The sequence below is a fragment of the Oryx dammah genome, unplaced genomic scaffold (assembly GCF_014754425.2).
Source record: "Oryx dammah isolate SB20612 unplaced genomic scaffold, SCBI_Odam_1.1 HiC_scaffold_28, whole genome shotgun sequence".
Lineage (NCBI taxonomy): Eukaryota > Metazoa > Chordata > Mammalia > Artiodactyla > Bovidae > Oryx > Oryx dammah.
Genome location: NW_024070212.1, coordinates 104,924,956 through 104,951,803, shown reverse-complemented (window position 1 = coordinate 104,951,803; position 26,848 = coordinate 104,924,956). Strand labels below are relative to the sequence as shown.

The 26,848-nt window shown below is 41.6% G+C and overlaps 2 protein-coding genes across 2 annotated transcripts; both read right to left on the bottom strand.

The window, feature by feature from the left end:
- Window positions 1-1,016: 1,016 nt before the first annotated feature.
- On the bottom strand, window positions 1,017-15,515 carry RRAGC (Ras related GTP binding C). The gene is made up of 7 exons (XM_040231664.1): window positions 15,195-15,515; window positions 13,249-13,452; window positions 12,077-12,276; window positions 9,484-9,598; window positions 8,383-8,525; window positions 6,546-6,694; window positions 1,017-2,564 (listed from the first exon to the last, which is right to left on the bottom strand). Exons 1-7 carry the CDS (start codon window positions 15,429-15,431, stop codon window positions 2,413-2,415), a joined length of 1,200 nt encoding a protein of 399 aa, XP_040087598.1. The 5' UTR covers window positions 15,432-15,515; the 3' UTR covers window positions 1,017-2,412.
- Window positions 15,516-18,754: 3,239 nt separating this feature from the next.
- LOC120856414 (MYC binding protein) lies at window positions 18,755-26,834 on the bottom strand. The gene is made up of 5 exons (XM_040231695.1): window positions 25,581-26,834; window positions 25,314-25,386; window positions 21,532-21,580; window positions 21,216-21,345; window positions 18,755-19,991 (listed from the first exon to the last, which is right to left on the bottom strand). Exons 1-5 carry the CDS (start codon window positions 25,662-25,664, stop codon window positions 19,947-19,949), a joined length of 381 nt encoding a protein of 126 aa, XP_040087629.1. The 5' UTR covers window positions 25,665-26,834; the 3' UTR covers window positions 18,755-19,946.
- Between the last annotated feature and the right edge of the window lie 14 nt (window positions 26,835-26,848).

Sequence of the window (26,848 nt, the reverse complement as noted above, 5' to 3'; positions counted from 1 at the left end):
CATTATCTCCGCTGGGTCAACGGGAGCCTGAGGCTGGAGAAGCAGGCAGGCAGCAGAGGGCTGCCAGGTCTGAAGCACAGGCGCCCCTTCACCACTAACTAGATCTGTGACTGAGCTGCCACCTGGCTTACCCCGAACAGCAGAGTACACACCTGTTGCTCTGGTGTAGTTATTAACGACATCCCTTTCGCTTTCAACAGTACCCTGGATTGAGAGTTTAAGTTACAATGGTCATCCCATCTATTACCCTAGACAGGGCTCTTTATTCCTCTGGATTTCAGTCTCCATAATTTAAAAATGGATATAGGATATAGGATAGTACTTTAAGGGCTTTTTTGTTTTAACCTGTTTTTGTGATTTCCATTTTTTTAAATAGCCCAATCACAAAATTAAAGATCTTTAATTAAACCTCTACCTACCTCCCTCCTAATATACATATTTTCCCCAACCAACCGAGATCCAACCTAACTATATGAGCGAAACAGACATTTAAGGGTTAATAATGAGTATCTCTGGAGAAGGAAATGGCAACCCACTCCAGTATTCTTGCCTAGAGAATCCCAGGGATGGGGAGCCTGATGGGCTGCCATCTATGGGGTCGCACAGAGTCGGACACAACTGAAGCGACTTAGCAGCAATGAGTATCCCAGAAACTGGAAAAAATGAAAACTAAACTGAAATCAGTACATATTTTGTAAAATGTGTTCTATGCTTCCTGGCTTAGACATGATACATCAAGTATGCGAGGCCCTGGATAGTCGCCACCATGAACCACCACAACCAAAAGACCCATCTTTACCTCAGTTTAGATCTCTTAAACAGAAACGGGCAAGAGAGAGATGCCTGGACACAAGGCATGAAATTCCTGCACCAGGACAGAACTTTAAATCCTGAAACATAACCAGCATCTTAACCATACAAGGCAGCAAAAGAAGAAATGGATTATAAAATCACAGTGGGACGAGCCAATGTTTCATTGCCCCAACCCTCCATATCTTATGCAAATAAAAAACTGATTCTGGAGTAAATACATTTATTGATACCCATTTTATATAGTTCAATGAAATAACCTATAAATATAAAAGCACTTTTCTTTTGGATATCACTATGGTCCATGTAAATACTCATCAGTCGGAATCATCTGCAGGAAGCCCTCCCAGTCACACAGTTGGGTTTACAGACCTGAAGACATGTTTCATGTAACAGTGGTACTTATGTACTCAAGTGGTCCAGTGGCTTTGGGATATATGACAACTGGGCATGTGGAGTAAAAGTAATGTGTAAGTTTAAGTCAATGGAAAAGGGTATCAACTTTCAACAAAACCACCACCAATTATAAATCAATATCCTAGGTGAACAAAGTACCACAGTTGACACTTGGTGTCGGAACACTGGAGACGAAGTATGTTTAATGACACATGTCGTGGTGCCGTACGCTCTCAATCCCCAGTGGACAGTCCACCAGTGCCTTTGGGTCATTCAGGGGCAACAAAACAGCAATTCTTAAAAGAATCTCAACAGCTTAGAATAAAAGGTACGTGGAGACTGGTATCAAGTTTAAAGAAAAATGAGCTAAATATTTCAATGACATGATGAGTTTTTCTCCTAAGAGGAGGAAGAGATTATGGGGAAAACAACTTTTTTAATTCCCTTTTTTTTTTTAAAACAGTGATCAGAATCATTTATCAAATGTGAGAGAAGGAACCCAGGTATCTGGTATCCAAAACACAGGTGCAAAGATCTTCTTGTCTCAAAGTCTGTTCCTCAACACTTCTGAAGGAACGAACGCAGCAGCCACTGTTGGAGACTTGCTCTCGACTTGATGCAGCATAAAATTTTCTCATTTCTTCAGAAACAAATACAGGAATGTCCTTTTTTGCTGCAGTCAGACCATATGTCTTCTGAGTTAGCAAGCAAATGCGTTTAGAAGGTCTGAGGTGTGCAAGGTCCAAAATTGAAATCTGAGAGGCAGTGTTAGAACTTAAGCGAGGCAGGATTTTTAGAGACTACTCAAATGAAAATCTAAGTGAAGCATATAAAAATTCAGTTCTATTATTTTCAACTGGTATTTGATGGCGACATCCCCTGGTAAGGACGGGTTAACGGCTGTTATCTCCAGGTCCAAGATGTCCCAACTTCTTAAAGTAGGGCCCCCAAGAGGAAAAAGACACACGCTTCTGTGGTGTCTGGAATTCTTTTTTGCCTTTTTTTTTTTTTTTAAAGAAATAGTAGCTTCAGTTGCCCACCACTGGCTGAAGGTGTTTGCATCCAAATGAGAAACTCTACCCCTTGTCTCTAGTGGGACAGGCACCAGGTTCTCACAAGCGGCAACTCCCATGTCCTGCAGTACATGGCATCTGACCCTGGAGTGAAGAATAAGCTGGCACAGAGCCCCGATCGCTGGTGTCCAGGCTAGATGGCGTTTCGTGGCGTGCCGTTGTGTGTCAACGCTTTCAGGCTGGGGGCACTGGTCTGGTGACTACAGCTCCTGTGAGAAGTCACACCCACCTCAAAAACCTCATGAATAGCTTTTCGGAAACAATGGAAGTTATAGTCTATTAAACCTGCAGGAGAGAAAAAGGAAGATCAGGCGCCCTGAATGTCAACTATCTGCTAGGAAACATTTGGTGACGGAAAGAAATAATTGGTATGTATTTTAAAGCATATATCCAATTGAGAAATTCTCTACAATGGAAGCATGATAAAGCATATGCCCTAGTTGTTAACACTGATTACCTCTGGGCCTGGGAATGAAGAGGGTAAATAAAAAAGCAATTAGGAAAACAAATTTGCTAAGGAAATTTACAATGAACTCTAAAGTGAAAGTAAAATACTTTTGATACATCAAGTTTTTCCTTTTACAAGTCTCTGGGGCAGGCAAAGAAAAGCTGAAGGGAACAGTTGGAACAATAGGTTACACAAACTGCTCAGTAGAGCCACGGGGATGGGAGGTTATCAAGAAGGCCCATAGGGCAGAGCCTCAGAAAGCCAGCTCCCCAACCTCAGAGGGGAGGGAGGGCAACTCTGTCCTTTTCTGCTTATGAACTGGCTTCCAAATCAAATTTTAGTCAAAGGGTTCCTTGCAGGTACATATGGACATATGACCAATTCCAGCCACCAAGAAAAGTGCAAGTGTGTAAGACTTCCATGGAGTCTCCTTAAAAGGAAGACCTCCCTATTCCTCCCTCAATCCTCCTTAGTGCCCAGAATTTGGAGGAGATTGCTGGAGATCCAGAAGTCCTTCCGCATCATGAGAAGAACTTGAAACTAGCAGCCAGTACTGAGAACAGCAGAGCTGAAAGAGAAGCACCTAGGTCCTCGAGGATACCGTGACAGAAAGACAACACACAGGAAACAAACCACAAGCATCTGATGCCAAAGTGCCTACAGATGGGGAAGCAGCCAAAGGTGGGAGGGTCAAGTGCAAGGCAAAAGCAGCCAAGGAAACTTCAGGGTGCAGACAAGACTCTGAGGATATGGGCAAGATTTAAATAGGCAGGAAAGAGGAGCAAAATCACAAGAAAACAGCAGGGAGTTTGCACTGCGAACACAGCACACAGGTGCAAGACAGGAAAGAAGCTGGTCTGACTCGAGACGGAAGCAGACAATTCTTGGGAGCAGTACTGGGAATGGAGTCTGAAGAAGCAGGTTAGAGTCAAATTAAGGAGTTCCTTCAGATTCAGAAAAAAATAAAGGTTTTGATAAGTTCAACTACAATAAAATTGAGTTCTCTGCAAATGGTGAAATTAAACTGACAACCAAGGAAACCTGAACAATGTGTGGATATGTGATGATATGAAATCACTGTTAGGTTTTCTTTTAACATCTATGAATGGTGATACCATTACGCTTTAAAAAGAGCACTACTGTTTAGAGATACCTGCTGAAATCTCTATAGACAGAATGATTTGATGTCAGAGATTTGCTTCAAAATAACCCAGCAGGAGAAAAGGTATAGAGATGAAATAAGAATGGCTATGATTTTGATAGTTGTTCAATCTGGGTGACAGATAAGAAGGGCTTCCTTACATTATTTTCTCTACTCTTTTATGTTTGACAGTTTCCACAGCAAAGGATTTTTAAAAAATGAAGATACACAGGAAACAAAAGACTGACCATGTGTTCATGCAGGGACAGGTACATGGAATCGCTGTGCTGCTCAACTTCTGTGTTTACTTGAAAATTTCCAGGAACCAAAAGTTTTTAAAAATTTTTAAAGATTAGAATGGAAAAAGATAAGAAACTCCTAAAAGGCACAAAAAAGATAAAAGCATAGAAACAAATAAATCACTAGAGAAGCCTAAACAGACATGACAGAGCGCCTGCAAAGAGAAAGACGCTGGCTCTAACCAGTAACTGGAGAAATAAAAATGAGACCCCAACGAGACATCGCTTTGAACCTGCCAGACTGACAACCACCAAACAAGCCGACAACATTAAACATGAGCAAGGACGTGAAGTGACAGAAACGCCCACAAAGCTCTGTCTGGGGTGAAAACGATAAAGCCACTTTGGAGAGCAATTCAACAATGCCTAGTAAAACTGACATGAACTTGAGCAGGGGACATGAACTCGGGAAAATTTGGGGAGATGGTGAGGGAGACACGGGCCTGAGGGGCTGCAGTCCACGGGGTCACGAAGAGTTGGACTGGGCAACTGACTGAACAACAACAATGAAACCGAATATACACGCCCTCCATAAATTCCACTCCTGAATACTCACTATCCCAGAGAAATTCTCCATATGTGTAAAGGCAAACTTGTTCATTAATTTCTTGTAGAACTATTTGTAATCTTAAAAATCATCTAAACATACAGTAAGAAGAATATAAACTGTGATATACACACTCCACAGACAGTGACAAAGAATGAGCTGAAGCAACATGCTATTGATATGGATAAACCTCAAAACCAATCTTGAATGAAGAGAAACAAGCAAGTTGCAGAAGTTGACTTACATTTTGACATGGTTTACACAAAGATACATAATACCCTATATAGTTTAAGGATAGATAAGAAGCAAAAGACTAATTCAGACACAGGAAAAAGAAAACACTACATTCAACAGAGCAAAAGAGAGGGTTTCAACTGAGAAATACACAAAACACAAACATGTATCAGTCAAGTTTCAGATCTTAAGCTCAAAGGGGAATATATACATTTTTATCAAAAAAACTTTGTATATCTAAAATATTTCATTAATATGAGCATCAGTGAAATAATATTAACTTATTCAATATTAATTAATATCACAAACCCAGACAGAAAAAAAGGAACTTGTTGCATGAGGAACAGAGCTACTCTAGATCCTTGAGTAGTTAAATAACATGATAAAAGGAACATTCTGGAAACTAGTCTCCCCTGAGAATAAAGGACGACACAGACTAAGCCCTCAGTGTATATGCTGAAGGCAGCCCCTTAGGCCTGGATGGGCGAGGACTTGGACTGGAGACACCAACAGTGGAAATGGACAGGAAGTTCCACAAGAAACAGATGTTAAGAGTTGGGGAAGATTCAATGAAAACCACAGAAAAGAATGGAAAAAGGAGAACAAAGAACACCCTCTGTGAAATGCTGTGCAAGGGCCTTGGAAGCAATTACAACACACGATTAGTAGACTGCACACAGCTAAGCATGCACACCAGGAAAATGGCGTAACTAGTAACAGAAGTAGAGCAGCCAGAAGAGTCACGAAACAATGGGGAAAATATTCACCGAATTTTGAAATCATGGAAAGATAAATATTTAGGTAAAGATGCCTTACTAACAGCGTCAAACATGGGATGGAAACAGGCCCAAGTCAGCTGGAGAGGTGAATTCTTCAGTCAACTACATGGAGATAAACTGAAGCCATAGGTGTGATGTGCTCACCAGGAGAATAAGTGAAGAAGTGAGCCAGAAGCCCTGGCTCCGAAGGGCACTCAGAACTGAGAAAAAGAAAAGTAATTAGAAGAAACAGGTGGTCAGAGAAACAGACACATAGAAGAACCCAAAGAGCTCTGCTTTGGGACAGCAGAGAAGAGAGCTTGAAAGAGGACTGGATGACAGGGTCACATGCTTTGGAAGGCTGAAAAGGAAATGCCACCAAATGTGGCAACAAGGTGACCCGGTAACTTGTCAAACCACCTCAGCAGACTGTTTCAGGTGGAAGCCAAACGCAGGCAGACAGGTAACAGAAGGATGTGAAATCAGAGGCTGGAATAAAAAATGTGATTTAAAAACCAAAGACCAAAAGAAGGCAGGAGAAAGCACGGACTGTTCATGGAGGGAAAGGCACAAAAGTAGTTGAAAACGTCATGAAAGTCAAAGTGTTAGTCACTCAGTCATGTCCAATTCTTTGTGACCCGACAGTAGCCTTCAAGGCAACTCTGTCCATGGAATTCTCCAGGCAAGAATACTAGAGTGGGTTGCCATGCCCTTCTCCAGGGGATCAAACTAACTGGTAAATCCTCTAACACTGCAACAATGTTTTCTCTTGTTTTCCAGAACCTAAGAAATTATGACAAAGACCTTTATATAAAGACAGTTTTTAAAATGTCATTTACCTTTTCTTTCAAAACTTTCTTCCCTAAGGATGCAAACCAGTGCCAAAAATTTAGTCACCTCCTTTAAATATAGGACAGTTGTGTTATTCAGCTTGATGATGGCCATGGACTCTTTGTCATAAGCACTTCCACTTCCATCTTCCTTTAACCTGTTTTAAAACAAAGTATCGTTCTTTATAGGTTTCCCAACTCCGCATTTTGTCACATTTGCACAACAAGGCATTCTACCCAGTTTCCTAAATGTCTTTTGAGAAAACAGGCTGGCTTGACCCCAGTGGAACAGAAGCTGTGTTTAGCTGTGGGTGCCCAGCCCCTGCTGCATAATCATTCCATGTGCTCACACCACCTTGTTGACCTAGGACGCATGGAAAACAGCAGACTTCTAATTTTCCTTCACACTAATCAATGCTGACACCCTCCACAAATAAAGAAGGACCTGAAATATGAAAACTGTCAGTAGTGAAAAAGGAGTGAGTACAAAAACTAAAGTAAGTATGGTCTATCAAAGATACTGTGGAATCCTGATGCCTGCAAAGTGAGCCTTACAGGGTCTGAAAGCTATTTCATTTATCAGATTAGATTGTCAGAATTACATGGAGCCCCTCAAAAAACACAAATCAAGAGCCAAGTAAGCAACCAACTGAACTTCAATAAAGCATACCAAGATTCACACACAGGTTAATAATAATGAAGTAATGGCTGTTTCTTTTCTTTTTTATAATGTACTTTTATCATGTGTAATGTAGTTTACAATGTGTCTTATACTGAAAATAAAATTTACAACTAAATTTGATTTTTTTATTATAAAAAATATATTCTATTCATCTCTTTTTAAAATTAGGAATGGGAACATGCAACTTTTCTGCATGATGTACAGACAAAATCACATTTTCGCTGGGGAAAGAATAAAAACAAAGGCAAGCGTGTAATCACAAAACTGACAGGAATGGAAAACAAGAACAGACAGGTAAAGAAGAGCTAAGACCAGCGCATTCTCCCACCCCAAGGCAGCCAGAGAAAGACACTGACAATGAGGCAGAAAGACCAAAGTGCCAGGTAGGGACAGGGAGATGAAAGAGGAATTCAGACTAGGTGGAACAGAGGAACAACAGATCAAGGACAGAGGTATCAAAAAGCAAAGGTAATGTCAGAGCATCAGGACAGCGCTTGGGAAGGCCAACATTAACATACAAGATGAACCACTATTATTAGAGGCTGCAGAGGTTACTGGCTTTTGAAATAATTATTAGTAAATCCACCAACGTTTTCACTTGTCTTCTGGACTATTCTACAAAACCCTTTCTTTACAAAATTTCTGTATAAAGTGTGGTGAATTTAAATAAAAGAAGAGTTTATAGTTTAGAGACTTCTTAGCAACTAAGATGTATAGGTCAAACATTCCTTGTTTCCGTGCTCTCTGAAAGATTAAGGACTCCTCAGTTCCACAGAACCTAAATCAAATTAGGAACCAGTACATACTCCTGTTATTCAGTGTTTTAAATAAATTAGTCTAGTTTATTGATCTAACAGTAGTGAAAAGTCGCAGTAGTGAGAAGACGTAGTACAAACCCCCAAAATTAAAGCAGGTGAAACTTTCACTGATTATTAAGTCTGGCACTAGTCACACCTTTTCAACTGCTCTTGTCCATCCGCTCGGAAAGAGTAAGACCCAGCAGTCCACTCACAGAGAAATTATGCTCCAAACTGAAGCACTACAGTCAGTTCTACTTCATATAGTACTTGCTAGATGCCTCAGAAAGTAATTCCCCTAGCAAGTCAAACTGGTGGTTTTCCACTTGTCTGAGATCTTACAAAAATATACACGAACACAACTTACCCATATATACAAGACACATCAATTACAACATCAATCATGTCACAGCAAAGTTCATATGACTGCATATCCACAGGAGAACTGTCTGTTGCAATGTAGATTTTGCTGACAACATCGAAGAGAAAAGCTTTTTCAATACCTGAATTCTTGAAAAACACAAAATCAAGTGTTCATTTTTTACAGAATCACAATTTGTAAACTTATCAAAGATCCTGAATCATTAACATCCAAGAACATTTTTAATGATACAACCCAATACCAAGAGTAAACAGTACTTTGCTAAGGAGACACTTCTCTTATCCAAAGAAGAAAAGTCAAATTGTTTCTCTGCTCTGATTTACTGACATAATAGCACACTCAAATTCGTTCTTCTTTCATCCTCTTTACTTAAATGAATTATTTTCTAAGACACCACCAAAAAACAAACAAAAAAAATACTCCAAAAATCAAGCCATACTACATTTCTGATAATCCTTTTCTTGACAATGATCAATCTCTGATTCAAATGATCCTGCTACCAGAAAGGTTTGATGTGGCGCTCAGCAAACAATGTTCCACATCAACATCTAGCATAGTGCAAAAGCCCAAAGAACTGGGGATCATGACACACTGAGTCCTTCAAAGCAGTGTTTGGAAAACACAGTCGCTGAATGCTAAACTGATGGGAAGAATATCCTTTTTAATTAAGCTGAATCCTCAAAATAAGAAATGCGAAATATGACACTGAGATTACAGTTAACAAGGATCAATTTTTCAGTGTGACCTCCAATAAACCAGAGATTAAACTGAGTCTAATTCCCAACACCCAGTATATCCTAGTTTCTACTCTTCCGTCAGGAAAAGAGATCACAAAGATATTTTTAATTTAAGAAAAGCATGAGAAAATTTTTCATCAGAGCCTTTTAAGACAAAAAAAGGTGAGTATTAAGGAAAATTTCAGAAAATAACTCAAGCCATTTTTTTTGTTTTTATTATTTAATTAAATTTAACTGTGTTGTCTTTAAGCTTGATTCAGATTAATTCAAGGCATTTTTGGGAGAATTTGATAATATAAATATATTCAACAAAAACCAGAAACAACACTGAATTAAATAGCACACTTACTGATATAAAGATATTTAATAGGTTTTCCAAGGTCGGTAGCTGTGGGATAAGTTTCTGCACCACCTTACTAAAGGCTTCAAATATTGAATGGTCATAGATACTAGTCAAATAAAAGCTGAAAGACACAACATAGTTTGATTAATTTGAAAAATATCTTAAAAGTCCAACAACAATTACCACAATACATAAAATTTTAAGTTTCTTCACATTTGATTTTAGTAAGTTCAAATAAAGCCTATTTTGTGCACCATCTCCCTCACTCAAGATGACAAATGCAATTTCCCCACCTGGCTTGTAGCTCTCCGTCCCTTTAATACATTTACACAGAGGGCAACTGAGGGAGTACTAGGAAAACATTTTCAGATGCGGAAACCTGTACATTCACCTAAGTCCTTGCAATCTGATCCAAAAAGCTTGGTTTCTTAAGCCCACAACTGACAAAAAAAATAAGAGAAAGCTCAGAGGAGACAGGTGACATTTATTAAATAAGAATACAGTACAGGTTTCTGCTAAAGTGTTACCTCCTCAGAAGTTCCTTCCTGACCCCACCTAAAATGGTACTCCTGTCCCCTTTGCTTTCAACCTCTTCTCCCTTTGTTTTTCTGCATAGCACTGATGAGTACTTAAAATTACACTATATGTTTATTTATGTGCTTTTGAGCTGTCTCACTCATCAGAATGTAAGCTCCATGAGAATATAGACCGTCAGCCTTGGTCACAGCTACGTGCCCACTGCCCTGTATTCATGAATATTTGTTGAGTAAACAAATGAATAAAACTGGCACTTAGAATTTATGTAAACAACATGCTAAGGAAGATGAGAGCAGGAGCTCTAGAGAGAAGGGACAGCTATCTGGGGACCTAAAAGGATACACAAAGAAGTAAATTTGTAGATTTAACAAAACACATACTTGAGAGAGAGAGAGGCTTTTAACAATTTAAACAGTGTGGTCAACTGTACCTGCTTTTTCACTCAGGAAGTATACTCTTAGTTACACAGCTGTATCCATTACGTAATTATAAACACAGATAACAAAGTCAGAGACACCGAACTGTTTATATCACACTTTTTATCAAAATTCAAAGATACTTTCAAAGAGTGCACCTAAGAACCTAACTTAGATGGGGCTCTAATCTAGATGTTAGAACAATGGAAGAGGTTAAGACCAAGATTATCCCCCCACAGGCACTAAGGTAAAGGTATATTTTAGGTTAGCAATGTAAGAAGGTCCTGCAGGAACTGTGAGATTTGGAGGTGGATGGGGACAGGAAGAACCTCCAAAAGCACAGGGCATTCTGGGAAGCTGAGTTTCTGGAAACTGGAAATTAAAAGAACCTCATCCATAGGTCTGCTAGTAATTAATAAAAATTTAATGCTGTTAACAAGGCCCAGGGCCCCACAGAGAACTGGAAAAAGTGATAGTGTATACCACTGAAGTGGGTGCTCTGGAAAGGGACACTGACATGGTGCTAAGAGGATCAGAAGGGTTCTTATGGGTCCTGGAGAACACAGGACAATCATGGCTTAAAACCCATCATTCATGGTAGAAAAATAAGACTGAGGAGTTTTATTGGAATATACTTTCACTTTCTCCTATAAATACTGCTGAATTTTTTTTAAAAGCATGAATTACTTGTACTTACTTTAATCCAGGCTAAAGGTCAATGGGACTTGTCTATGCGGTTTCTTAGGCGAGTAACAAAAAGATCTTATAGCCGGAGGCCCTAGGAACATTAGGGTAAGGATGGGGGTTGGCTTGAGCCTAGAGGGAAGTCATTATAACAAAGCAAGGATAAGGAAATAGCTACGGTTGTCTCTCTGCTGCTTCCCCTTTAAGTTGTTTGTACCATCAAAAGAACATTTTCTTGGGTACTTTTTATTACTCATTTCTACCTAAACCATAAAAAAAGATGCAGGAAATAATTCTCACGTATTTTTAAAATACAAGCATACAAACCACTGAGTTTATCTAGTAGGTGTTCTTTAATATTAATTTTGCAATGAAAATTACAAATCAGCAGTTCTTTAACTTGATAGCAACTCTAAGCAGATTTAATGGATACAATCACTTCACCCAATTTTTAGAGGTTTATAAAAGCATAAAGTGTTTTAAAAAACATAAACAAGAAACATAAGAATCCAAACTTAAAACGTGCCCTCTTTAAAAGGCTCTTCCTACTGAGAAAGGTACTGTGAAAGATCAAGCTACAGAGTTCTACAACAAATGTGAGATTCCTTGAACTGAGGCAAGGGGGGAGTGGGGGGGGATGTAACCAAGAGAGGGGAATCCCAAAGCAGATTTGAGGCCATGAGGCAACAGCCTGACTCCAGTCTCTTGAGATGAATTTGTAAACACACCTACAGAAACAGACCTCGCATGACTTCAACCTCTGGGAAAATGCAAAGAAGCAAGGGAAGTAACTTCTCAGTAACATCAGGCTCCCCAAACTGCTTGAATTCAACAAAGATCAAAAACATTACACATTTGGGAAGGGTATACGAGTAACAGAGAGCTACGTGTTTGTAATGACAGAGATGGGAATACATTTACACACTTTTCAGGGCTCCCATATCAAACACACAGGTTGTTACCTAAGGTGGAGTTTTTCTAGCCCAGCATCTGCAAGGTCATCATTGGCCCTTTGATGAATGTCCCTCTGTGTTTCTATTTTGTGATCATCAGACAGACCATCAACTTTGTGAATAAAAACCTCAAAATTCATGTCTGGGTTAACTTTGTAGGCTTTAGAAACAGTAATGTGAAGTCTTGTTAAAGCCTCCATGTAGTCATCCTGTAAGTCAGAACAAAATATTTTTTAAAAAGAAATCTTACGTTAGGAAAGCCTCAAACCACCTCTTTCCCCAACCACAGAATATATACTACCCTAATCATTCATAAGTATTCAAACAACTACATTAACTTATACCACTAAATAGATCTTCAATCTCTCTTGTTAAGAATTCAACTACCAAGTTAATGCTTGTAATTTTTAATACTGATAGAAAAGGAAATGGAAAATGGACACTTATTCCCAATAAAAAAATTTTTAAGTAATCCCAGCTCTGCCATTTATTAGATGTGTGACTCTAAGCAGATTGCTTAAATTCTGTGATCTCAGTTTACTCAGCCATAGAATTGTAATTACAATACCTACCTTACAGCACTGTGAAGAAGAAATTAAATTAGGTCATACGTATGAACACACTCATAACAGAGTCTGTACCTCAGAACTCATTCCTCATAAAAAGCTTAAGCATTTTATGAATGCTTAAGCTTAGAAAAAAATTAAGATTCTTAAGGATAGAGACATGTCCCATTTATCTGAGTGTCTGCCACATGCTAGGCCCTCAATAAGTACTAGCTGAGCTAAACTGAATTTGGACAACTAAAGAAACTATTCATTTAATATTTACTGACTCAGTTCTCACATTCCTCATTACAGGCACTGATAAGACCTTTTCAGTGGGTGACAACATTACAACAGTTAATAAAAATATAGCAATATCTACTATTAACAAAAATGGAACACTGCTCACTAACTAGAACTCAGAGATATAAACCCTATCTCCTAGTCATCTCATATTCTGTACTTGCACAAAGGCATGCCTGTTCCTAAAGCACCTCTGCAGGTACACCTCTCAGAGTTAGGAAATCTAGTGGCAAAGAAACAAGATGCAAGCGCATGACAAGATAAACAACTTTCCTTTGTTCCTACATCTTCCGCCATCAGAGAAGAAAAGTAAACATCATCATTTCCAACTACCTGCGCATCAATGACATATATCAACGCTCCCGTTCCCCTGAAGATCATCTCGTAGTCAAAAGTTGGGTCAAAAAAGTCCATTTGCCCAGGAAAATCCCATATTTGGAAATTCACAAAGGAGCTATTAGAAATGTCATCTTTGTAAATCTTGTTGGTACTTTCCAAAAAGAGGGTCTCATTGGGTGACATTTTATGAAACACCACCTGTTAAAAGAAAAAAAGACAATTTAATGACTATTCCACTTTTTATTTAAAATAAGTACAAAACTCCACCCAGAATTAACATAAAGAATGTGACCCTACAGCAAAAATTTTAAGAGAGATGAAAAGCGAATGGTGTATCCATTGGTACTCACTATCCTCTAACTTGTAACAGAACAGAAAACACCAAATTACTAAAACCAAATCACCCAGAAAAGCTAAAACTTTTCTATTTTCTCTATCTGTATACAATACTAGCAGTAGCAATGTCTCTCCTCAGTTTTTTTTTTTTCTCCTCGTATAAATTCTGCCAAAATCTGCTCTAAGATTATGAAAATTTATAGCTAAAGTTTAAGTAGTTTTGCTCATTGAAAATTTATCAGCACGCCCACATCAGGTTCTAAAGAACAATTAGAAAATAAACTGACTGGACTCTGTCCTTCATGGGTTTGCAGTCTTGTGGAAGAAATAAAACAAAGGCAAATTATACCAAATAGGAAAAGGCATATTGGTAGAGAAGGAATATTTGTGAGGAGGGGAAGAATGGGATTTGACAAGGAAAAGACAGCTCCCATGAGAAAAAAAGGTAAATGCCAATTGTTAAGAATCACAATTATCACAATCCACACAATTCCAACACAAAACGAATTTCCCTCTCTCTACTCGCTGGATGAGAAAAATGGATAGTTACTCCTGAGGTTTAGACGGTGAGTAACACTGTAACGAATCAAAACCAGTTTGCTAAAAACCTGCCATCGATGTACTCAGATTTTGCTGTAACGGTGAAAAGATAATAAAACATAGTAATCCCGTAAATTTGGAAGGCTACTTTTTAAAATTATCATGTCTACAGAATATCACGCAGAGATTTATTTTGGAGAGATCTTTGCCACAGAATGAAAAGCGCAAAAAGCCAGGGATCGGGCATTTTATCGCCAGCTCACCTTGTGTTTAAGAGGAATGGCTGATGGAGGTCGTCAACCCTGCCTCTATTCCCCCTTACTAAAAAAGCGAATACCCTCCATCCTTTCCTGCCGTTTCCCAAGTGAAAGCACATGTACAAAGGTCTGTAAATATTCTCCAGGTCTCAAGACTTTTGTAGCCACACACACAGAGAGGGGAAATACTACTACTAATTATACTCACCGGGCTAAAAGTACTAAAACAGGTGGAAGAACAGCCCCCATTCCCACTAAGGAATGTCACAATGAAGTCTCCTTCGTACTAGTAACAAGAGCAGGCATTACCAACGCCAAGGAGTTAGTCACAACTCTTTCTGACGCCGCTCCCTGGGGCTCACCTGGGAAGCCCTGCAAGCTCAGGTCACCTGAAGTGAGAGGCGCACACACAACCGGGGTCGGGTAGGGAGTGTGGGAAAGTTCTCCGAGTTAGAACCGGGGAGCAAGTCTCAGTTTCATGAATGGCACGGGGGCTGGGTCCCAGGAAGTGAAGGCCCAGGAGGTGAGGCCACGGGCACCTGCCTCGCTCCGGCCACTCAGGGAGTGCGGGGATCCACTCGGCCTCGGCTGACCTGGGCGTGGACTCCGAGATCGGGGTCCCGGCGCGTATCGCGCCCGGGCTCTGCTTCCCAGAGGAGAAGAGAAAGTGCGCTGGGACAACCCAGCCGGCCACCCCAGCCGCCGCCCTCCTCAGGGCCTCCCCTCCCGGCTGGCCCCCGGCGCCCCCGGGGAAGGGAGGGAGGGGAGGGAGGGGGAGGGGCGGAGGGCCCGAACGGCTCCACTCACCTTCTGGATGGAGGACTTGCCGCTGCGCCGCAGGCCCATGAGCAGAATCCTCGGCTTGGAGCTGTCAGCGCCCCCCGGGCCACAGCCGCCTCCGGCCCCCGCCCCAACCCCGCCGCCCGCGGCTGCCGCCTCCTCTTCCTCCTCCTCCACGCCGTAGCCGAAATCCTTTGGGAACGAATCCGCCGCGCCGTAACTACCGGCGAGGGGCGTCTCCTCCGCCCCGTACTGCAGGGACATGGTGCTGGAGCCGCCGCCGCCCGCGCCCTGACAGGCCAGGCCAGGCCAAGCCAGGCCGCCGCCTCCCTAGTCCGCCGCCACCGCCGCCGCCGCCCCCGGCAGCCGCCGCCGCTGTGCGGCCCGCCCCCCGGCGCCCGGCTCTCATAGGCTCCCCGCCCGAGCCCGGCCCCTCATTGGTTGCCCGAACTGCCACTCGGGAGCAGCAAGGTAGGTGGTGCCCGTCACGTGCCCGGAATCACCTGACTCGGAGCCGTGGAGGGGGGAGGAGGAGTCACGAGGAAGGTGGCCGGGCCGAGCCCTCTGCCCTCCGCCCCAGCCCGCACCTCGGTCCAACCCAGCCACGCGCCTTGCTCCTCACCGTTCTCCTGCCTTTTTCGGGACTCCGGAGGCCAACGCAATGAGTGACGCTCTCTGGGCACTTGGGAGAATTGATTGTCCGCCTCCTACTATTGTGCTTGCCCAGCCAATACTTACTGATGCCCGCGAAGTCCTGGGGCACAAGGGGCACAAAACTGGAACTACCTTGGACCCTGCCTGCCCTCAAGTTGCCCCAAGGTTAATGGAGATCGGACCTCTGAGTAAGTAGCTTCTGTATGAGATAGGAAGTGGGAAGGTCAAAGGTGCAAATAGAAATGCTCGGCATGGGTGGGTGAGAGCATCTCTAAGGAGCTGGCGTCTGAACAGGTCTGGAAGGATGGCATTGGTTGGGGTGTTCAAAGGTAGAGAGGAGCTAGCCAGAGGGCAAAACCTCAAACGAGGCAGAGTCATCAGTGAGATAGTTTGTTCTAGCAGGTAGCTGGACCCTGATAGGAAAGCAGATGCTAGCAAGCTAGAATGTCTTACCCTTTCTTCAGCAAATCACTGACAATGAATACTGCTACTGTTTCACACTTACCAGGATCTGACGACTCCTCCTCCCCACCCAGTATCTACTTCTGTTATAATTCCATCACCCCGTGAAACATTGCATTTTGTGTGATCTCCTTCAGATCAGAGACCAAAGGAATTAATAATGAAAGCTGACCAGAACAAATGCTTGTCACCAAAATATGGGAAAGCTAGAGAAATTTTACTCTTCACAGGGCGGCTTTAGAATTGGAAATTTAACCAATTTCCTCCTCCAGGGTCCTCCTCTTAAAGGGGACATGGGTAGTGGTATTGATCTTTCAAGGAAACTTTCTTGATTATGAAGGGAAAGCAGGTATGCAAATCTAGAAGTTGGTTTTGTCTGAATCTTGAAGTTAAAGGTAGGACATCCTTAGAGGTCATCTAGTGCAACCTCTCACCTAAAAAAATCTACTGTACAGCGTCTCTGACGCTGCATGAAAGACTTGCAGCATACATTTCAGTAGAGCCCAGGGAAGAGAGCTCACTATCTCAGTAGGCAAACAATTCCACTGTAGTAAAACTTGGCTTAGAAGTCTCTTATTCAGGCCAAAAATCACACTCCTTGGAGCTTATACGCCACAGTCTATTAGCAGTGGTCATCTTTTTTATGAGAGCACCTCAGATACTGGATTACAGTCTTCATTACCCACTGTCTTCTCTGTTCCACATTAAACATACTTCAGCCTGGCCTTCTACAGTAATGTCCAATAGCACTTCGTGTGATGACAGAAATGTTCCACATCTATACTGCTCAACATAGTAGCCAGTGTGGATTGAGCACTTAAATCGCTGCTAGTGTGACTCAGGAACTGAATTTTTTATTTTACTTGCCAGATGTGGCTAGCAGCCACCATGTTGGACAATACAGCTTTGTGGTTTCAAATGTACTCTCCACATTTATATGCAATTGAGCTTGTCAACATCCATCAAATGTCTGACACCTACAACACAATAAGGACCATTAGAGCCTTCAGGGTGATTGTTTAGCACCTGGACAGTATTTGTATTAGTGCTTTCCAGAATGGAATTTTTTTTAAAAATATACAGACTGTAAGTGGTTCACACTAACAGTCACTGGAACCAGTACTTTGTCAGCAATCCCTAAGTTTGTACAGCTGCATTTTTAACCTCAATGTAAGACTTGATATTTCAACTTTTTCATTTAGGCCGTGAAGTTTAGGCACTCCCAAGTTGTGAATCATTTTCAAGCTCATCTCAGTATCGTCTACCAACCAGCCCTTCCAACTCTGTGGCAAATAAAGAATTAGCATTACTACCATCTGACCCATATGTAGTCCTTTACAGTTTGCAAGGTACTTTTTACATCCATTATATTTAATTTAATCCTTATAACACCTTGTGAGATAGGCAAGATATGAAATCTACATTTTACAGATAAGGCAGCTGCAACAGCAGGAACTGAACAGATCGGATCCTTTTTTTTTTTTACTCCATTGAGCATCATGTATACTGTCTTCATCCAGATCCTTGATAGAAACATTGAAGAGGACCTGCAGAGGCCAGGCTCACCCTGAATTCTTACATAGCACTGACTGATACAGCAGTGTAAGCATGTCAGTTCCCCACGAAAGTCTGATTATCCAACTCACAGGTTGCCATTTTTCAAAAGGATGGTACAGGAGACAATCACCTGATTTACATAAATATTAATACCAGTCTTATTGGGGAAAAAAATAAGTGCTAGCTGCCAGAAAAAATTTCTACTTGCCTGTCCACAAAGGGACTATCACACCAACTGCTTAAAGAAGCCATGTCTCCTTCTCTTCCAAAACCCCCCCATGAGGCCATGTTTTATTATCATTTATCGTTCTTAGCACATCCTATCCCACATTGTGATTATATACATGTCTTATGGTTAACTTCAAGTCATTCATCTTTATAATACTCAGCCACTGCTGTCCCTGTAGGAGGCACTCAAACTGGTAAAAGATAAACCAATTCAAGTAAATGTTCTTCCAGCCATATCTGCTGCTGCTGCTAACTCGCCTCAGTCATGTCCGACTCTGTGCGACCCCAGAGACGGCAGCCCACCAGGCTCCCCCGTCCCTGGGATTTTCCAGGCAAGAGTACTGGAGTCGGGGGCCACATCTGATTCCCCTACAAAAACCAACCTGGGACTGGAAGAGACAGACCACTGCCACATCCCTGCCAATGTGACTGATTAAGATGCCCTTATAATTGGCTTGGTCACAGCTTCCAGCAGGTGCTGAGGCTTCTGCTAGTTAAAAACCAGCTTTCATTGTATTGTTTTCTCTGTGTGTTTTGACCAAAAAATAGGGACATTTCTGTAACACTGGGGACAAAAAACATGAAATAGGGCTACTTCTTAATAATGTTAGTCAATCAATAAGGAAAGTAAGTGAAGAGTAACACAAAAACATCTGACTGTAGGTCTCCAAGAAAGGAAAAAGGACTAATAAACAAGAATATGGTGCTTTACCATTTACAAATCTTTCACATACATTCCATTTGACCCTCACAACAACCCTGTGAGGTAGGCAGCACAGATATTTTCATTTAACAGGTGAGGAAAGTGAATCTTGGAGCAATTAACTAATGTGTCCAAGGTTCTACAATTGGTAAATAATTGGTATTCATATCAGTCTTTGGCCTAAAGATTCAGCACCCCACCTCCCCTCACACTTGCCTACCTACTTCACAGGGATAATGAAGATAAAATGAATTCAAAGCTAGAAAAATACTTTGAGGGAAAAAAGCACTATATAATTATACCCACGAACTATAATTTTCCACAATATATGGCTCATTCCCCTTGTCATCCAGGCTTGTGCGTGAACCCAGAATTTTATATTGCCTCTGTTCTGTGTTCCGCTAAGCAACTAAGTAAGGCAGGGGAACAGTGTGATCCTCTTTAAGTTTATATAAATTACAATCAGGGTAACTGCTATTACAGGAAATTGAAAAACAACACAGAAAGGTCAATGTGCAACTGGGACCCAGGGAAGCACAGTAAAGCAAGGCAACATTATCAGATAGGGCATGATTGCATAGAAGGAAAGGTGGTGTCAGAGTTCACACTGGCACACACAGTTATCTAAGGCAAAGTGGTGGCAAAGAGTCATTCGTTCCAGCTAATATAAACAAGAGCAGAAGATTCATGAGACCCCCATGAAATAGCATCGTGTATCACACAGATCTCTCCAGCTGCCTACAGAGAATATAAAACAACAGTGTCATCTTCATTTTAAAGAATGACTGTACCTGTGCTCATAATCCTGAGCTAAACCAAGGAATAGCTCTGTACTAAACTTCCTTGGCTAAAATACAACCAGTACCATCATTCCTAGTCAGACTGATAGAATGTCTTTTAAGGTAATGAATTTGATGGCTGTGTTTATATATATTTTTTTTTCTTTCCAGGATTCACTTTTGATTCTCCTGCTTTTTTAAGACCCAAAGAAAGTTATACTGAGTTTTTATTGGTGATTCTAAGTATATGTGTTTATAACAGTTAACGTGTGATAGGTGAATTTAACATATTTAAAAGAGTGCTATAGCATCTGTTCAGAAAAGATTATATACTGTACAAACTATTCGAGTCATACAAAACCATTTTTTTCAGTGTCTTTTCAACTGAGAAGAATCCTATTCAGCACGTTTCTCCTCCTGAGGTGGTTCATACTGAGCAAGCTATGGGGGCAAAGACAGAGGCGTTTAGGTGAATTTTATTCTAAATTGGGTTAAAAAAAAAACTTTTAACAGTAACAAAACGAGTCAACTACTTTGTTCAATGACTGAATCAGTTTATAAAATCCTAGCCTTTTTAAACCAGTGATTTTTTAAATATTTAATACAATCAAACCTAGTGAAAGTTTTTTTTTGTATAAACCTTAAAAATTACTGGGAAAGTAAAATTTAATTCCCATTCATCACTGCACTGCACAAACATCTATGCAATAATCCGTATCTTCCCAAAGATGCTGTGGCTTATATAGTAAAGGTACTTTCTTCCTCTCCACCATAAGTTTACTGAAAACTTTCTTCTAGAAAGTATAAAAAAAAATAATCGTGTGACATATATTAATCTAGCCAGTTAATGAAAAAGCAGCTAATGTCTTTGACTTTAAAAGGTGTCAAAAAAGTTATCTAGCATTTATACACTGGAATCTTGGATAATTTAAGATACTGAATGATCTCTTATGCCGAACTGTGGTTTACTGCAAGAACACTAAGATATGAGTTGTTCCAATTAGCTGTCAGATTTGAGAAGCTAGACTTAACTGTGCTTTAGTTTCCTCACCTGTGTCATTTATCTCACCGAGTTGTTGAGAAGATAAAAACACATTATAAGAAATGCCTGGAGTCATGTGAAATGCATTATGTGATTCAGAATGCGGTAAAACCTCAAAGGCTTAGTTGACAAAAGTTTATGAAAATTCTCATAGGAGTTTAAACAAAGAAAAAAACTTCAGCACTAGACAAAATTAAGTGCAAACAAATGTACAGAGGTTAAGTGCAAACAAGTTTACAGTTAACACATTTCAGGGCCACCACGTAACTATACAGATCGTGCACTGCCCAGTCTTAAGGGGGGCCATTCGCAAAGCAGTGGCCCCGTAATGACCTACTTAACTGCCTAAGACTCCCAGAAATTTCCATTTACTCACAAACCGGTATTTTCATCTTTTTGTTGATGAAGGTTCCCAAGAACCTCTTCTTGACCACACTTTGCTCATCCTGTTTACAATTTGCTTGTGGTTTTCTAGACAGGGTATCAGCTTCTCCTTGCAGTTAACTGAGTTGAGATTGATATTCACCCTCCTCCCTCCTCTACTGTTCATTTTAGTGAGGTTCTGATCATACAATCATTAAAGGTGAAATTATTTTTAACATGAATACTTTCAAAAATTTTACCTTTGTTTTCAGTTTTTTATTTTCTTCTACAATAGCTTCATATTTCTCTTTCATTTCTGCCAATTCTAGGCGAAGCAGCTCTATTTCTGGATTTTCTGGAGTAGCAGCTCCTAAGTGATGCTTTAAAAAACTAATATCAAAGTTAAGGATTTACTTGAGCTCATTAAAACTAATGAAATAACCCTCTATTGAAATAACTCTGATGAGAGTCACCCCAACCCTACCACCAATATTTACCCAGAGATCAAAATCCAAATACTCTAACTTTTTCAATAGAATAAAAGCCTTTTTCTGACTTGAAAAATGAAAAGGATACTCCAAAGCACTATTAGGTTTCTCTGGTTCTTCATATAAGGCTACCAATACTGCAAAGCAAAAAGCAAAAAAAAATTAAAGTCTTAAAATGGCCGAAATTATATGCCATAACTCAGTAAATATTAAGCATCTATTATACACCAAACACATTGCTAGGACATACCATGGTGAACAAGACAGACAAGGTCCCTGTTCTCAATGTATTTACAGTCTAGTGCAGAAGAGTATCAAGTAATGGGTAATGGGAGCACACTGGAAGAACACCTAACTCAGCGCAGGGCACCAAGGAAGGGAAATAAGACCTAAGACCTTGGCAATGAAGGTTTCAGACAAAAAGGGAAGGCAAGGGCAAAAGAACAATGTATTCAGGAACTGAAAATTCAAGTGTGGCTAGATGGAGTTGTGAACTGAAAGGAAGCTGGTTAGGGAGGAGATTGGAGGATCCTGCAAGTTTAGTCGGGCCTTGATCCTAAAAGCAAAATGGCATATAATTAAAACAGTTTTAAGCAGGAGAGTGATGGGATCACCCTTGACTCCTCTGTGGAGTCAAGTAGGCTAACAAGTGGGACAAGGATTTAAATTGCAGGAAGAGCAATTATGGCTCAGTGGTAAAGAATCTGCCTGTTAATGGAGATGGGGTTTAATACCTGTGTGGGGAAGATCCCCTAGAAAAGGAAATGGCAACCAGTAGTGACTTAGCAGCAGCAGCAGCATTCTTGCCTGGAAAATCCCATGGACAGAGGAGCCTGGCGGGCTACAGTTCATGGGGTCAAAGGCGTCTCAGACACAACTCAGCAACTAAACAACAACCACATGCTAGTTTAAAAAGAGAGTGACCTGGGAACTCCCTGGCTGTCCAGTGGTTAGGACTCCAAGCTTTCACTACAGGGGGCATGGGCCCAATCCTTGGTCAGAGAACTAAAATCCTGCATGCCAAGGGGCATCCCCCACCACCACCAAAAAAAAAAAAAGAGAAGTGACCTGTACTAGAGTAAAAGAGAGATGAAAACAAGGTAGATACATTTGAGAAAAATCTTTTACAGACTCAATAAGGCTGTGGTTAATTGTTGGAAAAAAGAAGCTTTGAATCCAAAATATTCTTCAAGAAAGAAGTTTCACATAATACATGCTAAATAACCACCAACCAAAAACTACCAGTAATCAATGTGCTCAAATTAAAATACATACTTTAGTGGTTTCATATCCAGTAATTCATGTCAGCACTAGCTTTTCCATCTTATATTGAACACATTTCTTCTAGGATCCTTCTCAGATAAAAATCTCTCTAAATCAGTGGTTAGGCTTTTGTGTACAAAATTCTGAAAAATCTGATCAAAGACCAAAAGCTGTAACTACATACAAAAGACATGCATATCTAGGCCCCAAGTTAAGAACTCTTGTAAACCAACTTAACATGCTTTGCTCTTTTTTCTATTTTAGTTTTAATAACATCAAAATAATTTAGACAGCATGAAAAAAGAAATCAAATGGCCAACTACTACAAACAACTTACATTAAGTTCTGATAGTTATACTTTTAAACATATTTACAGCACTATTTTTTGAGAAATTGGCATATTTATGTCACCACTACCCTCTCCTCGCCTTCCCTCTTCTTTCAGTGTTACAAGACACTTTATTCCTCTACTTACTTTTTCTTCAAACTATATACTCAACCATATGTTTCTTCTTCCCTTAATTCCCACTGATCCCTACCAAATTCTGATTTTATAAGACATAAATACTCTTACCCATTCTTCCTCTTTTTCTCCTACCCTTTCTTTTAGCTTCTTAATTTCTGTCAGTGGTACTTACAAGGTTAAGGTTGATAATTACAGAACATAATGTAAATGTCAAGTTTCCTGTGTTTTTCTATAGATGAAATATACTTTGTTTTAAACAGACAAGAACTGTATACCCAGTGTTTCCCTTTTTGTCTTAGCAGCCAGGATTTTTAGAGGTTGATATAGTGCTCAAAATAAAATGGCTTTTCTTCCAAATAACTTATGTTTAGCCATCCTTATAGTGTTTTAATGTTAGAAGCAGTTTCAAATCCTCTTGGAAATGAGCTGGATAAAAATTATATGTTAAATCTGTGTGAAGTACACAAAATCAAATGTTAAATAGATCATCGTATCAGTAGATACTCTGTTGTCTGATGTTACTTAGGAAACTGGAAACCCAGGCAGGTTGAGGGGGAATACCAGTAGATGTCAGCCAGGGAAAAGAAGCCTCCAAGGGTTCGTTTCTCATGAAGGAAAATCCAAGTATGGCCACAAGGCTTCATATCTTCATTTACCTCCCACAATGGTCACTTCTCTGCCCTTTACCAATTTATGTTTCATTCACTCCATCCAGCCACTCTGGCTTCCTTACACTTCCTGAAACTCAACAGCACACTTCTTTCAGGTCTTTGTTCAAAGGTTACTTTCTTAAGAGGCCTTCCCCTACCACCCTAGGTAAAATGCCACACCCATCACTCTATCAGCAAAGTTCTTTTCACAACACTTACCACTGGTTGACACTATGTATTTATTATCTGTCTTCCTCAACTAGGATATGTTCATTTAGATTAGGGGCCTTTCTCGCCCGACCCACCCCCACCCCCCGCCCCGCCCACTGTTGTATCCTCAGTGCCTTAACAGACACCTGAATAAAATGGTTAAATAAATCGAAGAAATGTGCTTGTGGAGTTTTTTGAGGGGAGCGGGAGGTCCATGAAATTCCAATGGTGTGATACTTTTCAGGATGACAGCACAGTGCTTTCACACTACCTTAATGTTTACTGAAATTTGCAAAGAGATAGAAAATTGAACCTAAGGTAGGTAGCAATTCAAAATGACCAACCCAGGCTTGAGAATTAAAAGCCCTGCTTTCTGCTAAGACCCAGAGTTGTTGTTCTCCCAGAGTTTTCAAAGTTTTGCTTCTGACAAAGAGCAGGTACGAAAGTATTTCCAGATACTTAACTACACTTCTCAAATGAACCCAAATCATCATCCCTGCCAGCTCTTCTGTTCCACACCCTTGAAAGGCCCAGCCAGTGAGCTGAGTGATAGATAACAGCATTCGCCTTACTGCCTAGCTGATGAAATAAGCAGTACTCACACTAGCTCTTGGAACCTTCCAGTGTCAATCACGTTACTCATCTACTTAGATCTTGAACTCCAGATTAAGAAATACAGTGTAAAGACTTACATTTTAAAAAGTGAAAACAACATAACCATTTTGATGTGTCCTCACGTTATTTAAACTGTAATTCTACTTTATGAAATCTGCACAAAGTAGGAATTGACATAGACTACAAAATGGGGTTCAGTTGAAAAGCCACATCCAAAGAGCTATTTCAGAGATTAGGTTCACTTAAGCTACTTTATAAACTGCTTTCAAATCTGGTCGTTTTCCCATTTGTCCTTTGTTCGAGGGGAAATGTTTCTAAAGGATTTGGAGGGCTCGGAAAAATTTGTCAGGAGAGAGGAGTTGGGCTCTCCCAAGGTCTCTAGCAACATGCTCACTGCGGCGGCTAGAGGCAGAGCAACGGAAGCTGGAGGGACTTTGCAACAGCTGCAAGAGTTTTTACTCACCACGGGAAGGGTGAGGCTACCCGACCCGGGCAGCGTCCGGCAGCCAGGCGTGCGCCGGTCCCCGCTGACCCCCGAGGCCCAGCTCGCTGGACCCGGGGTGGGTCCCTCCTGTTCCCCTCTTGCCCCACACCACGGCCCGTTCGCGGCACAGCGCCGAGCAACACGACGACGGCATGAGGAACCCTCTCTTGGCCCATGCTCACCCTTGGTCAGCGTGTCCAGCACCCCCGACTTCTCCAAGTACCTCCGGAACTGCTCGCGCTTCGAGTCGGCGGCCTGAGGAGACACGGCGGGTCAGTGGCCGAAGCCCGGGGGCCAGAGCAGGAAGAAGGCGCTGGGAGTCCGGCAACGCCGCCTCCGCCTCACTACCTCAAGGCCCCCAAACCTACGCGCACGCCCCCACTCCCACCCGAGCCGACCAGCGGCTGGCTACCGCCCGCACGCCCCAAGCCACGCCGCGCCCCCCTCACTTTGTAATGGGCCATAGTGACAGCGGCAGCGGCGTAGCTGGCGCCGGAGACCGTGGCTGGCGGGCTCTGAGCAGCACTGCTCATGCGCGGAAGGGCCCGGGCGCCTGCGCACTTGGGATCCCCGGGCCGGGATCGCCGGGGTCGCCGGGGTGTGGCCTGTTTTCATGGCGACCAGGACGCTCTGAATGCCCCATAGCGAGATGAGCCGAGGGAGGCTGCGTGCACCCGCCCGTCTCGTTAGCGAAGCCTCGCCTCTCCTTCCTCTTCCGGTCCTCGCCAAGATTCGGTTGCTTAGTAGGAGGCTAGGTTTTGGTAACTCGGGGCGAGTGTCCAGGTGGGGCCAAAGACGGGCGTGGCGCCAGGGGGCGGGGCCTGCGGAGCCCTGGCGCGCGAGGACTCACTCCAGACGCCGAGAGTGGGCGGACCCGTCTCAACTGGGACCTCAGAAGCCGCGGCAGCCGGCGCCTACTGGTTTGTGGAATCTCGGCTTGAAAGAGGGCGCACGACCGTCGAAGGCAGCCCTTGAATTTCCAGTGGCTGGAAGACTGCTTAGAATCGTCTGTTTGGGCTCCGGCTCTGACGTTTGGAGTCTCCTTATTTTGTGGCCGACTTGATGTGGGTCTCCAGAGGGTGAGCAGTAATGTAATAATAATAGCTAGCACTTTTGAGCGCTTACTGTATGCCTGGCAGCGCGTTAAACACCTGTTTCTTATTTTAATCCTCACACCATCCCTGTAAGGTAGACACTGTTAGTAAACTGTAATGGTTAGATGGCCAGTGTAGTAGAGCCAAGACTCGGACCCTGGCACTGACCCACAATGCTATAAACTGGTAAAAGAAAGCGACATCTTTTTAGGATTTTATTTACTAGAAGCAACATGATGATTATATCCAGGACACACCGGGTTGCAGTCCATAAGGAAACTAAGAACCAAACGCAAACAAAGTTCAATCAGTGTCCAGAAATAAGATCAATAATTGAAAAAGGGAATTACATAGATCAAGAACAATCTCCGCAGGCTGTTTTTCCCTTCAAGGAAAAACCTGGTTCCATTTAGCTTCAATTCTGACATAGATTTTCCCAGAATCAGTGTTTTTCTGAAGGGAACCCACAGAAAAGTAATCCTGATTTGGTAACTCTGTGTCTTTAAACTTGAAACTAATCCTTCCCAGTTCAGAACTAGAGCCATTTTCCCTTTTTAAAATGGGTTTGTAGTCGTTTTTCTAAACAGCTGGTCTTTAGAGCTGCCCTATCTATTTTTTCTGTG

Excerpts from the sequence above, each read along its gene's own strand:
- RRAGC (XM_040231664.1), bottom strand. The coding sequence starts at position 15,431 with ATGTCCCTGCAGTACGGGGCGGAGGAGACGCCCCTCGCCGGTAGTTAC. Across the intron at positions 12,277-13,248 it reads TATATGTCATTGATGCGCAG|GATGACTACATGGAGGCTTT; the intron begins GTAGTTGGAAAT and ends TCTGACTTACAG. Across the intron at positions 2,565-6,545 it reads AGAAAGTTTTGAAAGAAAAG|GTTTAATAGACTATAACTTC; the intron begins GTAAATGACATT and ends TCTCTCCTGCAG.
- LOC120856414 (XM_040231695.1), bottom strand. The coding sequence starts at position 25,664 with ATGAGCAGTGCTGCTCAGAGCCCGCCAGCCACGGTCTCCGGCGCCAGC. Across the intron at positions 21,346-21,531 it reads AAACCTAATAGTGCTTTGGA|TTTTTTAAAGCATCACTTAG; the intron begins GTATCCTTTTCA and ends CTTTGATATTAG. Across the intron at positions 19,992-21,215 it reads ATAAAAAACTGAAAACAAAG|CTTGCTCAGTATGAACCACC; the intron begins GTAAAATTTTTG and ends TTGCCCCCATAG.